General features: G+C 37.2%; 1 protein-coding gene across 1 annotated transcript; it reads right to left on the reverse strand.

The window, feature by feature from the left end:
- Positions 1 to 2,414: 2,414 nt before the first annotated feature.
- Positions 2,415 to 19,154, reverse strand: LOC139114694 (putative cytosolic acyl coenzyme A thioester hydrolase-like). The gene is made up of 7 exons (XM_070676565.1): positions 18,742 to 19,154; positions 12,432 to 12,552; positions 11,958 to 12,126; positions 11,255 to 11,473; positions 9,003 to 9,212; positions 6,499 to 6,692; positions 2,415 to 5,057 (listed from the first exon to the last, which is right to left on the reverse strand). Exons 1-7 carry the CDS (start codon positions 19,026 to 19,028, stop codon positions 4,959 to 4,961), a joined length of 1,299 nt encoding a protein of 432 aa, XP_070532666.1. The 5' UTR covers positions 19,029 to 19,154; the 3' UTR covers positions 2,415 to 4,958.
- Positions 19,155 to 19,165: the final 11 nt, after the last annotated feature.

Genomic DNA, 19,165 nt, shown 5'->3' on the forward strand with positions numbered 1-19,165 from the left:
CTTATTCTCTTTCAAACTAGAAATGGAATGTTCAAGTTCCTCCAATGTATATGTCTACATCAATACTATCTGTCTCGATAAGATCTTCATCAAAATCTCTATTAGTATACAAATTGTCTACAAATTGTTTTACATACTCATAAAATTCATCATCTGTATCAGACGATGACAAAACAGACTCAGTAAATAAACAAGAGAAATACTCATACCACTCATCAACTTTTATATTTTGTGATGGCAAACTATTTTTATAGCTGATCAGTTTCCAGAATTGTCTGGAATTTGGCTGTCTACTAAAGATAGCTAATTTTTGTTTTTCACATTCACACCACTCATTCTTTTAAACTCTGATAAGTTTTCTTTAAATTAATGTATTTATGAAGGGCATCTTTGGAATGACAATTTCTAAAATGGTTTAAAGCTTGACGAACAAGTTTTCTTTACATGACTCTTTCCATGAAAATCTGGTAATGGAAACCTGTTCAGTTTCACCCTCCTCAGAGACACTTTGTGAAAATACTGGTAACTTAATGTTAAACAGAATGGGAAAGTGGTCAGACTCTTGGCGATCACACACACTAAAATGACTAAAGATCTCAAAATCTTCATATTTTGCGAGTAAATAGTCAACAACACTTCCACCTTGTTCCTTGATACATGTAAGATACCCTTTTCCTTATTCATCATGTAGCCTACCATTTTCAAGTGTCAGTCCCGTATGTTTACAGAAGTCGAGTAAAAGGTGACCATATGAATTCAATGTACAATCCATGGACGATCTATTCGGAATGTTGTTATCTGATACATAATCATTACAGCTGCTCATTGTATCACCACTTTAAAAACTTACATTAGCTACCATTTTCTAGTTTGGTATGTGCACAAATATCCCAATCAAAATAATGTCAGTTCAAAAAGTATCAAACCAAAAATTTTAATTTATAAAATGGTGATAAATTTGGGGGCAAGAAATTTCAGAAAATGTCACAACTACTAGTAGGTGAATGAACAAAATTTATGAACGAATGTTTATAAACCCAGCGCCAAAGCAATGGCTACTGTCTGATGCATGGTATCTGATGCACATGCCAAACATGATATGGTTTTGCTCATAAGAAGATTTGTCTCACATTTCTGACATACTACTGAAAAACCAAATACACATTACTTTTATATGCATTCACTGTACACTGTGAATGATGTGATGTTTATCCTGTGTAGGCCTACCAATGGTAGACTGTAAAGATCACTTCATACTCTGTGCACTTCAAAAACAACAAACTCAACCTGATTCTAGAATCTGTTACGCACTTTTCCCAAAAGTTTGAACCGTCTTAAGTATACAAATGTAATTCCCGTCAGGGGTACAATTTCAATAGCAATTAGAAAAAGATTTTCCAGGGAATATGGATTTCAAATAATTCCTTGAACCTTTAAAGTTAGTTTCTGAAACTACGCAGGATAGGACAGCGTGAATACCTCTCACTAAAAATATCCACAAGATTTATACGTTTCCAATCACATCCTCCCATTTCAGTATTTCCCACAGCCAATGTTAAAATAGATTCATGAATCAAGTTGACACATGCAATACACACATAAAGAAACAGATGAATGATTATATCCTTGCAACTAACTTTTTATCATCACTTTGCGAGATTAAGATAGAATGCGCCATGGGACAGATATTCAGACTATCGAACTTTTACAATTCTTTTCTGGTCAACCACTTGTGGGGTTTCTTTTTAAAGCTCTTGGAGAAAAATAACTTTTCACTGACTTAGTTTTTCGAAAATCGAAAATTTTATCTTTTCTCTATAGAGTTAACACGGGTGTCGCGGCCATTTTGAATTTCAGATGTCAGTAAATCTTGGGTAATTTATTTCTTGGTACCAAAATTTGCACGGTAAACATGTTATCTCTAGTATGTGCATACATTGTATTTACCCTTTGTAAATGTCCTGAAATGTGGCAAATTGACCTAAAGATCAAAGTTAACCTCAAAACATCTCCATGTGTATGGTCTCATATGTGCCTGAGACTGAAAGATCCCTCACTCAGTGCACTCTCTGGAGGGGGAAGCGCAGAGAGCGCCCTCAAGTGACGGATCTTCAGTCTAACATGTGCCTTGAACATAAAATTTATTTTTCCCGATTGTCGTCATGGAGACAAGTTGATCCTGTCCCATTTAGACCCAAAGTGATTACAAATACTAGTGAACATTATGTTTAGGAAGAGTAAAAAACATTCAAGTGCAAACGATGATTCAAAAATCTGTCCTGCTGGGTTAAATTCAATCATAAATGTTGGGAAGTAATGGTGATATCCTGCAATTTTTTCCCATCTTGATAGTTGAATCAATGACTGATGATGACTGTAACACAACATGACAGATGAGTCAATGAACACTGAAATTATTCATACAAATGTATTTATTCAACAGGAACTTCACAAATGAAATTGTGTCTTTACAAGACTTTAACACGTCAATCAGCATTAACATTTGATGCACTTTTCAATGTTTTTGTTCTGTCTTGAAAAATGTTCTATTTCAAACATCATGTCAAACATATACCCTTGACAAAATAAGGGTCCTTTTCAGGTCTTGACCAATCAGATCGCTGCATTTGCGCCATCCATATACTGGTATGATATAATTGTCAATAAGTGGATAGATTATTGTCTTCAAAACACAAATTTTATTTAAACATCCCTTATCTGTGTAATGGTCAATGTTGGTCACTGAATTTGATCCAAACTATGATATCTGTGTTCATACCAAATACACATTTTCAACCAACCTTGACTTAGCAAAAGGCTAATGCTTCTCCAGGGAGTGGAAGGAGAAATGTTTGTTTTACTGAACAAAAATAATGAAAACATAATCCAATGTTACAGCTATTGTCCAAGGAATATTCTAGAGTTAAACTCAATTAAAGTACAATACAATGCACAAAAGTAGGATTTAATATCAACAAAGTACTGTAACTATTACATGAACATTGCCACAAAATATTAAAGCTGGCCCGGTAAATAAATATGACATCACACTGTTAAAGGATTTAAGAATTTAAGTACAATGCATTTCATGCAGAACACTTTGGCTTAAGTATGAAACATTGAGGATTGTTTCTGATACTGTTGTGCATTAATCTAGACTAGCAATGAGCAGCCTTCCCTTGAACAATTAAGAATTACATGTGCCAATCACAGTCAGTGTCAATGTTGGGACATATTTTAGCATGGTACTGGTACACTTCTGAACAGTTAACTCATTGCAAGTTGGGTATTAATTGTGGGCTTGTCTGACAGGTTAGAACAAGCATACATAATTAACATTTCTTTGAAGAGACCAACAATGAGAAACAAAACAAATAAATAAACATTAGAGCCTTTGAGAACAAATTAATCTTTTATGATATTTAAAGCTGTTTGAGGTGGATGCTTGTAGAATGTCACATATAAAGCACAAACAGTACATGGGTATGAGGTAAGCTGTGTCTTATGCCTTTTTTGACACCTGCTGGACACTAATATACATTCTTGAGCTCAGATATATGTGCGCTGCCTTGTTGTGGACAACATATCTTACAAATTACACAAAAATTCCCTGATGCAACTTAAAAATATAAATATATCTTATTAAATAAATTGGTACAGAAAAAACTGAATTTTGTCTTCATATCAAAACTTCATTGTGTGGACAACTCTTGGAAGATCATGAACCATCTTGAAAGATGTTTAAATTTCTGACTGTACATTCTGTTATCTCAAGCTGTTGTTTATACTGCACTGCTAATTTTACCTCCTGGTTCCTTCAACACTTTCCACTAAAGGTACCCTGTCACCTGTTCCAATTTGCCACAGTTACCATGGAGAGAGAAAATCTAACCAATCACAGATTTTAAGCGGGTGGCCACTTTTAAAAACAGCGCCCTCACATGGGCATTTGAATACCAAGGAACACCCCTCTGACCATATATGGGCATATTTAGATTACAGGTGACTGTATACCTTTAGGCAGAACGCGTCTCACAGACAGACATTCAGGCCTTCAAATTTTCTCACTTCTCTTCTGATCTACTACTTGTGGGGACTCACTTTAAAGCTTTTGGTGTAAGAAAAGTTTTCACTGTCTTAGTAATTTGAAAATCAAAAATTTTATTTTTGCCCATAGAGTTAACACAGGGATGGCGGCCATTTTGAACTTCAAATATCGGGAAATCATAGGTAACTTGTCTCTCTAGTACCAAATTTGCACGGTGACCCAAGGTTTTTATTCTTGTTTTGGTAAGAGAATAGTCTAAAGTTTCATTGAGGAGAGTTTGAGCAAAAGTTTAAATCTTTCACTTTTGAGGCACCTACTACAATAATCATATGCTTATCAAACAAACTATGAGTATGTAAAAGGAGCTTACGTCTACATCTGGAGCTGTGATTTTGCACACTGGCATGTAAACCTTTGAAAACAAAGGACCTTGGCTTTGAGAAGTGGTACTGGCTCTACAGAACGCATACTGTCTCACTTCCATCTGTAGATTTTGCCTAGGATCCATTGTCACAATGATGGGGTAGGCTTCACATTTAAATTATTGTCAGCTTTACAACATTAACAGTGCTAACATTAATAATGCCAAGTGAACTCAGTGCTGTTGACTACCAAAACTTAAATACAAAATAACGAGCAAAATTTCCAAAAATACCAACAGCAATCTAACTAGGTTTGTCATAAAATCATCAATAAACTTTGTGTTTGTCAGTTCAAAACAGAGAATATTGCACCCGGATATTGCATTGCTACATCTTCATGAAAACATGACGTAGTTGGACAGTCAAGTTGATGTGGAAAAACTGCTTTCACAAATCAAGCTATCAAATACAGCACCGGTTATGTTGCAACGTACACAGACTGCCAGGCATTTTGCAATACAAATTTATTCTTCACACAAAAATTGCACCTATGCCTTCCTCTGTTTCTCTTCATTTCTCAAAGCTTTCTTGGCTTTGTATCTTTCATGTCCACTTTTAAATCTTTCTACCTCAACTTCAGTCAACAGCTGCAAAATATCCAAAATAGGTAAATATTAATTATCTGTTTGATGATTTTCTTGCAGGTTTTTTCGTTTTTAAAGAGGCACTCCCACTTGGTAACATTTTAAAACACATCTTTTAATGCCTGCGGTCCATATTTGACATGGCGACTGCGCGCGGATCGCGATATATCGATAAAAACATGTCATTTCCGATGTATTTTTCACATCCCGAAGTTTTACGATCGTTTCTGATTTTGACCCGAAATTCCCCGAAGGTTTGTTGTTGTGCTGATTGACGATATTCTAGAGAGTTCTACAATAAGTTCGAACGACGCGATTAATTTACTTCCCACTGCAAAGAGTTTATATACAGCATTCTGCCATTACCTAAAGTAAGTTTTGTGAAACTTTTCCTTAGTTTTTGTCGTTTTCATTATTCTAAATCAGTTGTACTATATTTTTAACCAATACCACATAAACATCAGTTTTTACGTGTCAAATATTAGCCGCCTCCGATGACTACATTTTGTCGTCTGCCACACAGTACGCCGCGCGCGTGGTATGCGTCTATGCATACCACTCGGCGGCCGCTATGTATCAACCGCACGTAACTGTGCTAGTCACCTATGCAAATTCTGGTGGAATCAAACTTTGTTGTCCGTTTTTTTCCGAGTCAGTAAGACTCGGCTTTCTCCCAGGTGGCATGACCGATCACCGACGCGAGTGGTACTGTGGGCGTACAGCAGCGTCAGCGTAGACTCGTACTCCATGCTTAGTTGACAATGGCCCCAGTGCCGAACGTTCTATGTTCGGAAGCTGAATTTAGGTGGGCCACCGGAATTCAAACTTTTACTTTTTTGTTGACATGTTTTTATCGATATCTCACGATCCGCGCGCAGTTGCCACGTCAAATATCGGCCATTGGCATTAAAAAAATGTGCTTTAAAAATGTTACCAAGTGGGAGTGCCACTTTAATGTCAACTGTTTCTTGTTCCACTCCCAACAGCATGTTGAGACACATAGAGTTGAGCCTGTCAACTCAGCCTGTACCTGTACAGACTGCACTGTTATTTGCTGACAAGTGAATTCTAGTCTGGACTAGAATATACCCCTCTGACAATCATATGCTTTATTTCCACAAGGATAACAATTTGATAAAAAATACAAAAACTTGTGAATGACGCATTGATCTGTTTAAATCATGGTTATGCTGTTTGTTTATTGCATAAATTTCTAAAAACCGAATTTCAAATTAAATCATGTAATTTTATGATTTTCAAGTCCCAAAGTTGTCAAGTGAAAATGATTCCGGTTCACTTTCAGTCAAATGATGACTATACTGCCCTCTACGTCATCATATAAGTTACAATTGAACCCTAATTGGTGCACAACATTCAATATATAGGTTTAGGTTGACCTATAACCTTGGATATTGGGCTGAAAAGATCAAAAACATATAAATACCTTTAAAGGTGGAATCTTTTGAGGTGAGAAGTCCTTTTGTGACAGTGACACAAAAGTGAAATAGGCATCACATGCTCGCTCTTTATATATCTGTCTGCGGGTCAGAGATATGTACTGTACATCTACCAGTACTTGGACTTCTATACTTTTGTCACTGGTGTAAGTAAGCCGAGCAAACAGATTGATTAATCCAGCTGAAATTTAAAAAGAAACTCATTTCACTTTCTTCATGTTAACAAATAGCTTCTGGATAGAGTTCTCTATTGATATGTCATACTTGCTAATGAGTAAAATACTGTGCTAATGGGTGATGTATTTCTATCCTTACTGATGGTTATTGACTGTGTTACAATGGCGATGTGTAACTAACCTACCATGGTGTCACTTTCTGTTCTTTAGGCTCTGAAGAAAAAACTGAACATCTTTAGCTCTGCCAATGACTAGCAAGAGTCTAAAAATAACACTTTTAAACTGAAAATGGCACTGAATAACTGAATGAAGTATACATTGTAACATATATACAGTATAACATACTGTATATGCTTAAAGACAAGGTTTAAAAACTGCTAAAATGTACACCATTTGTGTTATGTGGATTTTTCTTATTATACATAGCTACAAGATTCAATGTGACAAGGAGATGTTGAGGACTGATTTTTTTTTCTCAAACTGCTTAAAGCGCAGTGGTCGTCGCGCTGCGCATCCTCCTGAGGGGGTCCCCCTCTGTTGTAAACAAATCCAAGAACGCCGCACATGTTACGGGTTGATTGTAATGTTTGCGATATTGCCACTTGTTAAAATGGCGGCTGATCTGTCACAAGCATACCAACTATCCAAATGTAACACGCAATAAAAGGTCAATTAATCTAAGTTAAATATCTGCTGAATATTGAACAATGATTGCACGCTGGATTGAGATCACATTTGCTCATGATTTTCTTGAATCAGTTGAATGGGGCTCGGCTACTGTTATCGCTCGAGCCATAGAGCTAGACGTACGCATGTATACGCCAACAGACTATCAACCGTCAACGACCGGGCTCTAGTTTTCGACATCGCTAGCAAGGACGAGAGCTTCATTTCAATAGGCCCGACAGGAGTACAAAGACAACAACCCAAACTACAGAAATCTACAGCTCGCAGAGCAATGCCCGCTGCAGCAAGAAGCATCTCTGCATCTGTTCCGTTCCGTGGTCTGTATGAACGTCCGTGTCAAACCAGGTATATGGCGCGCTACACTCGGCTGTGGAGAATCCAACTCAACTACAAAGTTTACCTCGTTTGGGGGTGCAAACGAGAATTCCGAGTACAGGTATCAAGTCAAGCGAAGGACCTTTCATAGGTCTTCTTGTTATGTAGGGGTTATCTCACTTGAAAGAGGATTCAGACCTACCCGGCAATCAGGAGGTACAACAACGAAGTTTGCCCAGCACCGGTAGGCCTACACCACTAGCAGTTGGATCACTGCCATGACCTTGCACAGGACGGGGCACAGGATCTCTCGATACGTCTATGCACGGTGTAGCCGTGCAATTTCCCTGCCAAATGCCGCGAAAACCCGCTCGTTTTGTTTATTGTTTCCTGTCATTTTACTATTTCTTACCACGTAATACTAGGAGAAGTAAGACATGGTGATCAACAGTTGGTTGTGGGCCAAGTCGTAGCGGGCCGGTACGTTGTGGGACCGGATTCTCTAGCTATATCCGTGTACGTCAACGCGGTGACCGTCTCCCACCAACATCTCACGTGTCCTGCTCTGGCTTGCCGATCATGGTCTTGAGTGTAATTTTTGTGTTAGGCATTGTGCTTGTTGCTGGTCTACATATATAGGCAATGTTGATCATTTGAGTTATGTATTTTCACTGTACTGTACATAGCATTGTGTACAACCAGCGTGATCGCGCGCGATCAAAGCTTTTTGTTCACTGTGTCTGCGTGCAGTAAACTCAGCGACATAATGTGCTGAGTGTAGTGTCCCAATGTTCGTAGCTCTACACAAGTTTATAGATAGAAATACACCACTGAAGTTCGTTTCCGATCTTAATATTTTACTATTGCATGATGTTGAGTCTTACAAAGGCCTTAACAAAGTGGGGGACTGCTCCCATCTCACTCCGATTGAAGTTGAGAAGACTTATGTTTACAAAAATTATGTTTATCAACAAAAAATCACGCACGCGCAGCGCGACGACCACTGCACTTCAATCCATATAATCACAGACTGTGTCATAAGAAAACATACATATATATATATATATATATATATATATATATATATATAATATACAGACTGTGTCATAAGAAATAACATACATATATATATATATATATATATATATATATAATATATATATATACATATATAACATATATATATATATATATATATATATATATATATATATATATATATAAAGTTTGGCCTTATGGTATAATCATGTTCAATCCGTAGATAAAAATATAGCATTGTATTATCTGTAAAAGGAACAGAAATCAACTCTTACCTTGTTTGATTTTTTTATGAAAATTGATGGCATCAACTGAGGCAGTTACTGCCGGTGACATACAGTGCTTTATGGCCACCAGTCCAGCAACTTCATCCATGAGTTTCATTGTAGTACCACCTCTCACATAACCTTGCAATGTGCAGTCTGCAGAAAGTATGAAGTGGGTCAGCGATGACTGGGAATATGGCACTGTATACGGCTCAGCAGCTGAACAAAAGAAATGAAATATAACAGTTTTCAGATCGTTTGAGAACCTATCAAATACAGTTACAGTACAGTGAACATGTTAGCCTCAGTTCATGCTGTTGCTGAAGCACCACTAGATTTGAAGATCTGTCACTTGAGGGCGCCCTTCAACTCCAAGCAAAATCTTCCCACAAGCCCTCAAAATTTCACCTTCAACTGACACACGATCACTTCTTTGCATTCCAAAAGAGGTTAGTGGTAGTACCTTTTCTAAGATTGCCCACTGAAAATATATTCTAAATAAGAAAGGGGCCATTTGGAAATACATCAGCGATAGTTAACATGGAAATTGGTAAAGTAGATAAATGACAACTGTGCAAGCAAGCGAAGTTCTACCTTTGCACAAGACAAAACAAAAGAAACATATTCTCTTACTTCAACAGATTACTCTATAGTGGAAAAAGTAAGTGATGTCGTTGTTGATTCCAGAATACAAGTATACTTTGTTACCCATTATGGATCTCGATTTCACAGATATTCACAGACTTAAATACTACCAATTTTATGTATTAATCATTGGAGTATCTTCATAGAATTGGGCCTAGGCTAGTCAAGAGACCAGTAATCAATAATATATCCATATCTAAATCTGATTAAAGTAGGCAAAAACTTGCAAAAGTAACTGTTTGTAGTCTAGCGAGACACAAGTAAGAGAGGTACAGGATGTATTAGTAACTTGAACATCCTTATCATAAAATTATATCATTATTTTCCTTCATACTTTCTATTTTCTAATCATTCCTTTACATTTTTTATGTTTACTTTTCATTGATCACAGTTGTGTCAGTGTTTTCCTTTAACAGCAGTAAGCAGGTAAATGTTACTTGAGTTCCCAACTCATTTTCCCAGGGTGCCCCTTGGTACACGTACATGTATATCAATGCAATCAGATTTGGGAGACAGCAGAAATGTTTCCGGGCGTCCAAATCATTTACCAATGTTTCTCCACCGTAACAAAAGTGCTGTTTGTAGACACAATACTTCATGTTGATGGTGGACCTGTCTGCTGCATGCATCAAAGTTTCAATAAATCAGGAAATGCTTTTCAAAAAAAAAATGCTAGCATTAAATTAAGACTATGGCACCTGTGTAGAAATAAGGGTTTGTATTGTTTATTGTATCTTGCAGGTTAGCAGAGAGATAAGGCACTGTGTTGTAACTTTTTGGAAATGGATCAGACAATCATACATAATGTGATGAAATCAATAAACATCACTTCTTTCGAAATGAAATATTGTCAGTGCTGTTTGAGATGCCAAAGGGGGTTCAATAACCAACCAAGCACACTTTCTCAAGATTCATCTTAAAGGGACAAAGTTGGCCATTTTTTATGAATTTTGTTTGATGCAAGATACTACTTATATTGTTTGACATGTTGAAAGATACTGAATGAATGGGTGACCATGCATATATTCAACCCCAGTTGTAGACAAATTAAATTAAATCATGGCGAAAATGAATTACATTTATAATGGTCACGACCATTAATTCATTTTCGCGATGGGTTCATGTATCATGTCTAAAACCGGGGTTGAATATATGCATGGTCATCCATTCATTCAGTATCTTTCAACATGTCAAACAATATAAGTAGTATCTCGTATTAAACAAAATTCATGGAAAATGGTCGACTTTGTCCCTTTAATCATCACTGACACAGTTAACGTAAAAAATGATCATCTATTATCTGTAAACACAGCCAGGTGCTCTGTTACTGCAAAACTTTACATATTTGACACACAAATATTCTTAAACACCTCAAAAAATTGCTTTTCAGTTAAGATATTTTGCTTGAGAAAATAATAACAAACATGTTAGATATTTGCTCAACAGCACACTGGCAAGAAAATTCATCAAAAATCACCTGCACATGAGAGGAAATTAGCCGAGCTAAAAGCCTTGAATGAAATTTGCTAAGCTACTTTCTCTTATGTCAAGTAAGCTAAACTGCTGAGCTACTATAAACGGTGAATTACAAAATATAAGTCAATAAGCATACGTACTTTCAATTCCAAAGTTATGGAAGTATTCATTTTCAACAGCATTTCTAGTTTGTCCTATATCATCACGTCTCTGTGACTTCTGTGTCTCATATCTCAATCTGCCTTGCTCTTCCATTTCTGGAGATGAGTATGTCATGGCTGGCACTTCAACAACTTTACCATCATCTACACTGACGGGTACGTACCACAGATGTGCTCTGTTGGTTAACCTCTGAGTACCTGCAAGACATTTAACATTGTTGCTCATCGTTGATAGATTTGCAAGTGCTGAACAAGGAAACATTGCAATGATAATGATTTGATACATGTAGCAAGGATAAAGTAGTCTACATGCAAAATACTATTATTTGAAAGGCAATTCAGCATGCTTTGAAAAAATAATTATTTTCTACATGGGTGGTGGTGATGTCATACACTGGTCTTTATTAATTACATGTACGTGATCTGTTGACTCAATAAATGCAGCGTTAAGGTTTGAAAGCAAATGTAAACAATTTAACATTTCTGTTGTCTCGAAATCAGATTGCATTGATAGATGAAGGGCAACCCTGGTAACATTTACGTGTACCTGTGTACAGCCCTAAAATCGCTGCTATTGATTCTGACAAGGACTTTTCTCTCTATACCTAATAAATCTACCAAAACTGGTGTGCAAGTTTTTTCAAATCAACATGAGCACTGAGCTATAATTCAAATATCTTACCTTTCATGACATTTTCAGCGAACACAGTGACCTGTACTTCAAGTGAATGCTTGGAAGTGTAGGTGACTTCTGCATTGACCTTGGCAAATTCCCCGACAAACATTGACTGCAAAAAATCTGTCCTCTCAGCCCTGGCTAATGCCGCGAAGCAAGCTTTATTGCCTTGTGACTGCAAATAATGTCATTGAGTTGCTGTGATATGTACATAAACAGTTATAAGAATTCCATAAAACAAATTTGAACTACATTATAGCAATAACACATCAGATCCGATTGTCTTTATGTTTCATTCATCAATTGCAGACTGAGATTGTTGTTTAATAACTGAGTTTATGACAGACATTCAAGCCGTATCTCACTGCTTCAGGATATACCGGTGAAGACATACTACAACAGGGATAGTCCCTTTTCTATGATCACATGAGGAATAAAAAATAAGAGAGAGAAAAAAAATTGTTTTTGATTCATCCTTACCCGACTTTCTTGGCTGTTGCAGTATTTTGTTGCAGAGATGTACCCAGCTTCCCCTATCATCTGTAAGACGATACCACCATGGATGAATCCTAGTGGGTTGGCATCATCTGGACTCATAACTCTAAGGATAGATATTTAATTGATTTGGGTGAGTTGAGATTCAACTTCTTATTTTTCATACTATCACAGATCAAAATTCCCCGACCCCAAACAAACCATTGCAAAACACACACTTTAGCATTAACACCATTATAACAATTAGTAGATTTAATGGAATGTGATGATTGCAGGAAAGTAACAGATACTGTGACAAATAAGACATACTGTGTGCCTTGTCAGATAATATTGCCAAACTTCTACTGTAGAATCGAATAATATGTCAGAGGAAATGATAATATCAAATGCAATCGATAGTGTCATTGACTATTAAACACTTTCTAAGTTAGACTCTAATTTCAGCAGGGGTAGAGATTGTGGCTGGCAATCAGTAGTTTTACTCAATGCTCAAAATAACCTTGCCACTGACATGCAAACTGTACATATCAAGTTTTGTATCAAAATGCACTTGCTTTCCTGAATGACCAGCTTACATGTATAGTTTATTGCTACTGAAATTCTCAGTCAATCTCCCTATCATCACAAGTATTTAGTTTCTCTTTTTGCATTCTTGAACCATAATGGCCGAGTTCATCTTTTACACTCAATATTTTAGGACCATGGGTATTTTTTCACATATCCACCTTCAAGTGTTTAACCCACACGCTTGTGGGCCTTATACACTGTCTGTACATTCATTTTCATTTCCAACAAAAATTTAAAACGTGGAAAATCTGCTCCTACAGTGATCAAAAGTAGGATTTCAAGCATGTATTGGTAAAATCGGAGTCTCCATCACAGTATCATTTTCAACATGTACATTGTGCAAATTGGTCTATCAATCTACCTACACCAAGGTATAAACAAAATGGGGGCACACGATCCCACACATTAGTAACACTAGCAAAAGATATGGACTCTGTTGAGCAGGTTGTGCCTTCATACTTTTTGAAATATTATACAGGATGGTGAAGAAAGGAGGGAGTGCAGATTTGTGAGAATCAAAATATTTAACTTGTCCATGGACGTGTCAGCTTCATAAAGCGTTAAAAAATATTCCACTTAGATCATTGTTGGTGTATTGTGCAGTTAATACATGTAAGTATTAAGGGACTGGACGTAAATTAGCAGGGGGGGGAGGGCCGGGGGGATTTGGGGGAGGGTCACAAATTTTTGAGCCTCTGTTTGGGGGAGGGTCACAATTTTTTGAGCTCCTCTAAGGGGGAGGGTCACAAATTTTTGGGCTTGTTGTTGGTGCACTGAAGGTAGAAAGCAAAATTGTTTGTATAGACAATTATGCTCACATGACATCACTCGCACACTGCCTCTTACTTTCTATTAAGTGCTCATTCCCAACTCTCTGTGTATCTCTTCCCCACCATTATCTTAAATAGGATTGTCTCTCTTGTTGCTAGTCTTATCGCCATTAAGTTTATAGCAAATCCAATCTATTGTTCCTCAGCTAACCCGTGGCACTCTGGCTGCCCAGTGTACATGTAGTGTGTTTCGTTAATAAACATTGGACAGTGTTTTTGCTAAGATTGGGGAACATTGGGAACCCTGGTAAAATTTCTGTTGTCCGCTAGTATGACTGCACTGATATACCAAGGCTAACCCTGGTAAAATGACCGGGGAACCCCGGTAACATTTACCTAGGTACCGCCCTTAACAAAAACACTGCTGGATATTACCACAATATCTTGCATTGTTCCACTGATGTAGTCAATCTTGAACCTATAACTATTTGACAATATTATTTCTCATTCCACTCTTTCATAAGCCACTTCCCTTTAAAGTTTAAGGCCAAGCTCCACCCTGCATCAGTCACTTTATAGGTACATGAATTTTAGTTTTTAGAGATACTATTGTTTGAAATTAAGAGTAAGCTTTGGTGTGATAATTAATATTTTTGATTCCAGAAAAGTGATTTTAGTATACTTCAATATTTAGGTACAGTCATCTGATTGGTATGTCTACTTGTGGCATTTTCAAGTTTATATTGGCTTTATCACGTGGGAACTATCTTTGGAATGGATAGTGTTCATTTGTGTTGTGAAGGCAGGATATATGACATTTGTTGAAATTTAATGTGGGTAATTTATACAGTGAATCAGCCATGTTGATCACGTATTCAGATTGAACTTGATTAAATATGGTGATATCCCAACGTCATTTCAGAATATGGAGACTTGATTGGTCATGAAATAGTGTTTGCCACTTCTGTGTCAAATCAGGATCAGTCTATCCTCTATTATCTAGGCTGCTCTCTGTGATATATGTTTAAAATGCAAAGAAACGAGGCACAAAATTGACAAAGTATTGTCAATGTTAAAACACCATAATTTCACACTATAGCATTCATCCATGACGATACTTTGAATTGTTTGCTTAAATTATTGCTTGAATAGGCATTATGCCTTTCTGTTGACCTTTCCCCACAAACAGGGCAACATGACCAAAACGTCTCATTGTCTACTGGAACACAATAGTACATTTTGTAAAACTGGATTTGATATGAGTGCAATGAGCACATGTACAGGTATTTTCAGTTCTCTGACTACACAGGTCTATCAGGAATATTATAAAATCCAGTGAATAATGGGGTCATGCACACATGTAGTTCTATATCTGTACCAGGAACACATTTTAAACATACATTGTACTTTCCCATATTTCCTCCCCATGTAGAGATTGAACTGCTCAATACATTGTACATGACCATATATCATTGTTATTGAGATCAGTGTCACATTGTGTTTCCAGTATTCCCTCAATTGTCAATGTGATACATTCCAAAATTATGAATTTCACTGATATTTTGATAAATATTAAATTATAATTCCTTAGAAAAAATGGCAGGCACATGCATGTGCATTAATATAAAAGAAAACATTTGAAGAGCATTACTTATCACAATCACTCTTAATGGAGTATAAGTGTGCTCTATTCCATTATGAGCCAATTTGGGCATTCATTATTGGAATTATTGGACAGTCTGTTGAATCATAAAATTCCACATGTGCAGTTCAAAGCCAAAGTGAAAGGGCACATATTTACTGCCTACTTTACATGATATATGCCATTGACTTGGTGTAGTAGTCTAAGCCCTACGAGAATGGTAAGAGTATTCAGCTATTGGCTGCTTTGATTGCCTCCAACAACGGCATACTCATCACACAGGTGCAACCACAGTCGCAACGCGAAGGCCTATGCACCCGGTAGAGAGAGAGAGCTCTTTGGGGTAAATAGTATTTGCGTAGCGACGGTGGTACACATACAGTATCCTCCTAGCGTAGGGCAATATTGCCGTTGTACCTCAATATTTGGACTGCTGTTTAGGTAGGACGTCAACTTGATCAAACCCTAAAATCTAAAAGCTTAAACTCGAAAAAAGGCAAACCCTTCAGTTTCGGAACTGCAGCTACATAAAGCAATATATGATACCAGGGTACTACCAAAAGAGTGTGGTAGCTCCTAGCTTTGCATGGCAGGGCTGTGTGTCACCAGCGTTATACGGCCTGTGGTAGGAGGCCGTATAACGCGCGCTGGTAACTCACAGCCCTGCCATGCAGAGCTAGGTAGTTCCATGGTGATACTGATACGCTCCTGCTTGGGAAAACAACACCGAGACTTGTGAATTGCAATATCAACATCCTTCTGATCCAAAATATATTTTTCATAAGCCAATAAGTCAATCATTTAAACATACAGACCTTTATTTCCTGAAAATGATAGGCTAAAATGTACAGTTTACATGCAGAGAACTTCTTGGTACAGCGCGAAACTTGTGAACAAACTTGTATGCGTTGAAGGTATTTGAATATCTTTAGAATGATGTTCACATGTCACACTTGGAAGTAGTGACAATTTAGTCAAGTCGTAAGTGAAAAATATTTGTGAAAATCATCATTTAATTAAGTACTTTCAATACTTAGACCTCAATCAATTTTGACAGTCAGGAAGAACGGACAGAAATAATTGAGTGAAATTAATGACTTACATGACGAATCTCTGACTTAAAATGACGTTGAAATTACTGTCATTTTCCACAATACATGTAGTACGTACCAAGCTTGCAGGTCAAGTGCAGAGGGTCAAATATGATGTGAAATAGGCCCAGAAGAAAGTTTTTAAATAGCTTTGAAACAAGCGGACTGCCAATCTTGTTTAGTGGTCATCTAGTACCAAGACTTTAACTTTTTCACATAATGCTATGCTTGGTGTCTACCTCCATGGTGTACAACATACCGGTACATGATTCGGCACTCAGCAGAGGACTGCACTTTCATATTGGAAATATTTGTGAGTTCACATGGTGGTGTAATCTTACATCCCTGTTCAGAAATGGCTAATATTATGATACTTTGAACAAAGCTCTTTTTGTCGACATATATATTTTACAGTACTATTTTGTCAATGCACCAATTATAAAAATATTCATTGCCACCATTTTAATACTTCAACAGTGCAATGGTCATGCTGCTTGACACTTGAATTAAAAGAATCTCTACTAGATATGTACCAAGTTAAAGGGACAAAGTTGCTCATTATTGACATTATTTTGCCATTTAAATTTCTTTTGATAGATTATTCTCACTGAAATATGCTCACTCTCAGGTTATTGCAATTCAATTTTCACTTTTTATAAGACACATTAACATGTGAAATTTACTGTGACAATTTTTGGTACATACTTTAAATTAAATTATTAAGTGACCACATGTTATATCCATGCATGCATATGAGTTGACCTGTGACAACAAGAGATTGCAATTAAGCCCATTTCAGTGAGCAGCAGTAAAGCATGTATATTCAACGGAAATTAAAATGACCCAAATTTTGTCAAAAATGAGTGACTTTGTCCTTTTAATGGCCAATGAAAATGGCTAAATTCCATGTTTGCTGTTTTGTTAGTTTTGCCTGTCAGTCACTGTAATTTGAAACAATGCTGTATGGACATGATGTTGGTTTTGTTGTTTACTTTGCAGGTCAGAGTTATATAAATTCATAAGATTTAAGAATTTTTCAGTATTAGCTGCTGTATTTTAGCATGATATGCTCTGTATTGGTTCAGTTTGTCAGCCTAGCTTGATGACACTTGAGCAGTGGTGTCATTTTTTTGTGTTCAGTGAAGTCTTAAACTGTTTTTTGTGGTTTGTTCCACATTTACAAGTGTGCTGAAAAATTGGAAAATAGAGCATTTCATCAAACTTGTGCAGAAAATCAAACAATGAATTAATTTAATCATAGAGTTTATCCTATGGTGTTCCCCAGAACAATCCACCCATACCACACTGGAAACAAGAATACCAGTACTCCTTTATCTGGTGATTGGTTTACTAAGTTAACCTGTTCACCCCAATTCCCTGTAAACAGGTCCACACTCACCATTGATAACAATGGGATTGGGCCAAACCATGGTGGTGAAAGGGTTAAAAAGGTTTAACAGTGTAAGAGTTAAACTATTATCATAACAATCAAAATGCATATTGTGTAGGCAGAGAAATCAGGGGTTTTCCTTTTATTAAAAGTACTGAAAAATCTGTAGCATAGAATTATCGAGATTTTTTCTACAAGATTAGTTTTAACCATGCTGGTCAAATGGGACTGACACCATGTCATTGAAAGTATTCTTAGGTAATGCTGACATCCATATCTAGACTTGTTCTTGTCACAAGCAGAAGCAAATAAAAAATTTGCAGACATCCCTTCCTGGTATCCATCTATATTGCCCTGTGTTGTAAATCCCCACCTCAATTTTTGATCGTTGAAGATTCGATCAATTTGTAATATTCTATTTTTTTGAAAGTGGGGGAGGGTCACAAATTTTTCAGCCTTGCTTTGGGGGAGGGTCATAAATTTTTCAGCCTTGCTTTGGGGGAGGGTCATAAATTTTTGGTCACTCTCTTACGAAATCCCCCCGGCCCTCCCCCCTGCTAATTTACGTCCAGTCCCTAAATCACGTGATAGGGATACCGTACCGAACAGCAACTGACAGAGTCTGGTGTGGCTGCGCCAGTTTGTCAACAGACTTCATCCCTCCCTCAACGGAACTGTGGTTCGCTTGTCTTGCTCTACCGCCATGATCTAAATAAAACATCATCTGAATATGGAGAAGCATTCTTTTTCCATGCACTCATGAAGTTGTACACCTCTGCTCTATTCTCTACGATTCAAGGAAAACTGGAGGAACAAGAATATCGACATATCTTACCTGCTAACTTGAACTCGTGAATCTGGAGTATGAATGACATCATTCAGCCCAGAAATGATTGAGAATTGTCTAAATCTTGTCAATCTGTCACCTCTGAAAAAAAGCACTGTGATGTTCGGTATCGCGGCGGCGGTCCGGAGGAAAGGCACAGTTGGTTTTCCCCCAAGCACCCCGGGAGTTGTGTACTTCCTTCGTATATTGACAGAGAAACATCTTTGAATTGACCCAGCTGAGGACGAAATACGTCTGCAAGAACAGAGTGATGCCATGACGTGAGCTAAATACATACAAGTGAAAACCCACTGATTTAGCTCACTGACGTCGCCTAGCGACGTTTACATAGCACTGGCCGTACGTGTGCCGCGCGCCGATGCAATGTCAACAGACAGGGTCGACTACAAGTTGACAGCGCATGCTCGGAAGC

Source organism: Ptychodera flava, chromosome 16, assembly GCF_041260155.1.
Source record: "Ptychodera flava strain L36383 chromosome 16, AS_Pfla_20210202, whole genome shotgun sequence".
Taxonomy (NCBI): domain Eukaryota; kingdom Metazoa; phylum Hemichordata; class Enteropneusta; family Ptychoderidae; genus Ptychodera; species Ptychodera flava.